The sequence below is a fragment of the Crocodylus porosus genome, unplaced genomic scaffold (genome assembly GCF_001723895.1).
Source record: "Crocodylus porosus isolate Cpor-Errol unplaced genomic scaffold, CroPor_comp1, whole genome shotgun sequence".
NCBI lineage: Eukaryota > Metazoa > Chordata > Crocodylia > Crocodylidae > Crocodylus > Crocodylus porosus.
The window spans coordinates 85,773-90,170 of NW_017728953.1; the positions used below are offsets into that span (position 1 = coordinate 85,773).

General features: G+C 66.2%; 1 protein-coding gene across 1 annotated transcript in view; it reads right to left on the reverse strand.

Moving 5' to 3' along the window:
* Positions 1-1,892: 1,892 nt before the first annotated feature.
* The window catches only part of PRPF40B (pre-mRNA processing factor 40 homolog B), a 31,178-nt gene continuing 28,672 nt past the window's right edge, over positions 1,893-4,398 (reverse strand). Inside the window, exons 20-27 of the mRNA XM_019556457.1 lie at positions 4,287-4,395; positions 4,088-4,208; positions 3,900-3,948; positions 3,719-3,816; positions 3,556-3,635; positions 3,357-3,457; positions 3,193-3,265; positions 1,893-3,048 (exon numbers count right to left, since the gene is read on the reverse strand). Of these exons, the coding sequence (XP_019412002.1) occupies positions 3,025-3,048; positions 3,193-3,265; positions 3,357-3,457; positions 3,556-3,635; positions 3,719-3,816; positions 3,900-3,948; positions 4,088-4,208; positions 4,287-4,395 (655 nt within the window). The 3' untranslated portion in view covers positions 1,893-3,024. The remainder of the gene's footprint in view (positions 3,049-3,192; positions 3,266-3,356; positions 3,458-3,555; positions 3,636-3,718; positions 3,817-3,899; positions 3,949-4,087; positions 4,209-4,286; positions 4,396-4,398) is intronic.

The window sequence follows — 4,398 nt, forward strand, 5'->3', positions numbered from 1 at the left end:
GCTGGGGGCTCACGGCACATCTCTCCCCACAGGGCTCCGCGCACGGCACGACGGCAAGGAAGCGGGCGGCCTCGGAGGGGCCCCCGCCCCTACCCCCGCCCTCCCTGGCCCTCAGCGCCAGCAGCAGCCGGACGCCCAGCGCCTCGGACGTGGGCGAGGAAGGCAGCACGGAGGCCGGATCCCGGGACACGGGGCAGGGCCCAGCCGGGCTGGAGAACTCGGAGTCGCTCAGCGACTCGCTCTACGACAGCCTCTCGTCCTGCGGGAGCCAGGGCTAGGCCCAGGGCCGGACTGAGGGGCCCTGGATGCTGCGCCCCACGGGGCCAGGCCCTGCCCTGCCCCCTTCCAGACCAAATCCTGCACGGGCCCCAGCGCCGGACACAGGACGTCTTCCATCCCCAACGCTGCGGCGCCGTGCCCGCCTCCGGCCAGGGGCAGCCGCAGGGCGGGGGAGCCATGGGCCCAGGGCCAGGGCAGCAAGCTGGCTCTGCTTCCGCCTTGCTTCCCCGCAGGCAGGATGGGACCACGGCCGTGCTGCCAGGCAGGCCCCTGGGGCTGGGGAGCTCAGCTGTGTGTCATGAGCCCTGCATTGCACCCGGCTGAGGGGATTCTGGGCCGCCTCCCAGCTGGAGGCAGTAGCAGATGGGGGCCCTGGCTCCAGGGTGTTGTCAGCACGGCAGCTCTGAGCTCCTTCCTGGGGGCCTCCAAAAGCCGCCTCCCCTGCTGGTGCTGCTGCAGGGCCTGCGTCGGCTCCGGCTTGGCGCTTTCTGGTGCTATCCGAAGTGTACAGACCCCGCCCCCCAGTCCCCTCCCCGCTTGGGGCATCCAATTCCTCCCTGTTCTGATTTTATTTATATAAGTTATTGTGCCCCTGCTCTGTCGCCTGCCCACCCCCCCATCAATAAAAGGTCAAGAGCAGAGAGGCCTCGGCTGGTTGATGTGCTGGCTCTGTGGGGAGAGCATGGAGCAGGGGCCCTGCTCTGGTTGCTGCTGGCAGCTGGTGGGAGGAGCAGCATCTGGCTGTCCCTGGCCCCAGTCCGGGGGCGGGGAGTGTAGGGTTGGGGGGCAATTTCAGGGCTGGTGCAGGGGGAGGACAGGTGGGCCAGGGCAACTGCCAGGCAAGGCAGTGGGGCAGGTTGGGGGCAGCTTTCCAGGGTCTGTGTTCCAGCCGCGCTTCCCCTCTCCAGGCCTGATGCGGGACAGGTGTGGGGGGAGCCCTTTCTCCAAGACAGGGGGTCCTGGGTGAAAACCCTGCCTCCTGGGGGGGGCGGGGGGCTCCCACACTGCACGCTCCCACAGGAGGAGCCCCAGGCTGTGCCTGTGTCTGGGTTTGGTCCCAAAGGCGGGCGCTGCAGCTGGGGGCTGTTACCAGCCAGGGAGTGAGGGGTTTGGTCGCTGTGCCCCACTGCCAGGGTCTGCTGGGCTCCGGGAGACCTCGCGACTATGGACGTGGTTGCTTCCGAGCGCCCCTCGCGGCTCTGGCTCCCCAGCTGCTTGGCCAAGGCCTAAGTCCGTGTCCTGCTGCCCCCGCTCCTCTGGGCGCAGGTTTGTTGGGGCCGTGGGTTCAGGTAGGGAGGCTGGGGGGTGGCAGTGGGGTGCGGAGCCTCTCATCCCTGTCCCGAAGCAGGGCTCCAGCGCCTGCACAGCCAGCAGGGCAGGGGCAGACTGTTCAGCACCGCAGCCTGGAGGGCCCCTATCCTAGGCTGCCACTGCCGGCTCACCTCAGGTTGGGGCCTTAGGGTAGGCTGCACTTACCCCTCCGGGACCGGTCCTTCCTTCTGGCCTTGGCCTGGTCCCTCTTCGGGACATGGAGCAGGCGCAGTCCTGTGGTCCAAGATGCCGCCTGTGGTTTCCCCACCACCCGTCCCCAAGGAGCAGCCGTGAGCGGTGTGTGAAGGTTAAAGTCTGAGGATTTTTATTTCATTCATTGATTTTTGTACAAAGTAAGACTCTGGAGGCTTCATATATTTCTGAATCAAAACACCTTTGTCTTCACAGTATGAGTTTAGGCCGCGCAGCCGGCACCACAGCCGGCGGAACAGGAGAGAGAATTACAGTCGTGATGGCAGGAAAACCTGGTGGACGTTGCTGTAGGGGGCTCGTCACAGACACTGTTGTTCTTGGCACTGGTTCTAGGGGGAGGAGGCACCTTCGTCCCGAGCAAGCGGAGGTGCAGGTTGGCTTTGGCGACGGGGGCCGGGGCTTCCGGCAGGCCCTGGTGCTGCCAGGGGCCAGGTACTATGGTCCTGGACCCTGGCAGCCCAGGGACAGGGAACAGCACCTACCTGTTCCCCCTGCCGGAGCAGCTGCACCGCCCTCTTCCCCTCAGCACTGGGGGCAAGTCTCCCGCTGCAGGGCAGCAGGCTGGGCCAGAGCAGGGCAGCTGAGGGACTCAAGGGGGACGAGGGAGGCAGAAGGAGCTACACAAACCCATCCCTTGTCCCCGGACCCCAGCCTGCTGGTCCCAGCAGCCCTGCGGGGCGGGAGACAATGGCTCTCTGATGCCCAGCCATGTGTCCAGGCAACTGGTGCCAGCCCCACTCCCCCCAGGAGCTGCTGGGAGATGGCCTGGGGACTGCCGCATGGCCATGGAAGCAGTGCGGCAGGTTGGGTTTGTTTTCAGGCCAAGGCAAGTAGGGTAGGAGGAGAAACGGGTTCTGCAGCAGGGGAGCTGCAGCTTCTTGGTGCCTGGGAATCCACCTGGGGATGATCCCGTGCCCAAAGCCAAGGCAGCAGGGCTGGGCGCTTGGGAGACATTTGCTGCTGGCCTCCCCGAGCTGTGGGGTGCAAGGGGGGCGGGAAAGAGGGGAGCTAAGCTCCAGTGGGACCCACAAATCAGCTGGTTACTAATTGGAAAAAGCTCAAACAAGAGAAAAACCCACAGGGTACAAAAGCTTCTCGGGCACTTTTCTTTCAGAGAGCGCAGCCCCTTTAATGCGTTGGGGGGCAGGGAGTAAGGGCAGGGGCAGGGGCAGGGGGCAGCAGGCAAGGGCTCCACCAGGCAGCTGGGCTGCAGGAGTCACTTCACTTCTTCTCCTTCTTCTTACTCTGCAAGAGGAGATGAGGCCGCATCACCCCAGGCCGAACTCCAGCCCGAGATGCCCCACACACCCCTGGGCAGCTCCTCATGTTCCCCCGGGCACATCCTGCCTAACTGGTCACCTCTCCCGGGCTGAGCTGGCAGGGACTCACCTCGTTCATGCCCAGGATGATCATGAGCTCACGGAAGATGTTGACAAAGTCCAGGAAGAGATCCACGCAGTGCCTGGGGAGGGGGAGACAGGGGTTGGGGGAGATGGGGGTCGGGGCAGCTGGGCCTGGCACAGGGCTCCGCATCGCCCTGGCCCCCCACTCACCAGATGTAGTCCTTGTCCCCGCTCTCGGCTTTCTCAATGATGAGCTGGGTGTCGAAGAGGACGAAGCCGCACATCACCATGAGCCCGACATACAGGTTAGCCTGGTGGGGAGAGGCGGCAGGGATGGTGTCAAGTGCCGGAGGCCAGCTCGATCCCGGCCCCACAGCCCAGCGGCCCCATGCCCAGGGGCGGGACTCACCGTGAAGAGCCAGGTGGAGCCCACGAAGAGGTTGACCAAGGAGAAGAAAAACATCAGGGACAGCCCGGAGAAGAGGAAGCCTGTGAGACAGGCATGGTGGTGAGTGAGCCCTGAGGCACTGCCCCGTTCTCCTGCCCGCGGCCCGCCTGGTGGCCCCCCTCACCTCCCAGGTACAGGTAACTACGGCGCCGGGCGTAGAGCGCGCTCAGCGTGAAGCAGGTGAAGATCACGGCCGTGCCCAGGAAGGCGGTGGGCAGGATGCTGCGAGACAGGAGTGTGGTTAGGGCACAGGGCCTGGGGACAGGGGACAGTCCTGGCCATGCCAGGCTGCTGCAGGCTCCTACCTGGGGTTGATGGCGATGCACATCTCCAGCAGCGGGCCCAGGTTGACACCTGGAAGGACGCGACAGATGTGAGATGGGGCAGCCGCCCCCGCAGGCCCCAGTTGGGGCCCCACCAACCACCTCCGCCCCCCCAGCGCCACCCGCGAACGTGGGCACTGCCGGGGGCTCCCTGCGGGGCCCCCACGCACCGGTGAGGAAGGCGAAGCCAGCCAGCATCCCCAGCCTCTTCTGCTCCGTCTCCGCGCTGTGCGGCGTGGACATCAGCCAGATCATCAGCCCCAGGGAGCCCAGGCCGGTCAGGAGGCTGAGCTGCGGGCGCGGGAGGCGGGTCAGGCTGGCGCTCGGGGCAGCCCCGGGAGGGAGCCCCCCGCCCCCGGCCCCCCTCACCTGCACCAGGTGGGTCACCACGTTGACGTAGGCGCCGGCGGCCGCCACGAACATGCAGAGGGCGAAGCTGGCGTAGACCTTCTTCAGGTGCTGCTGGGTGGAGGCGGAGCTG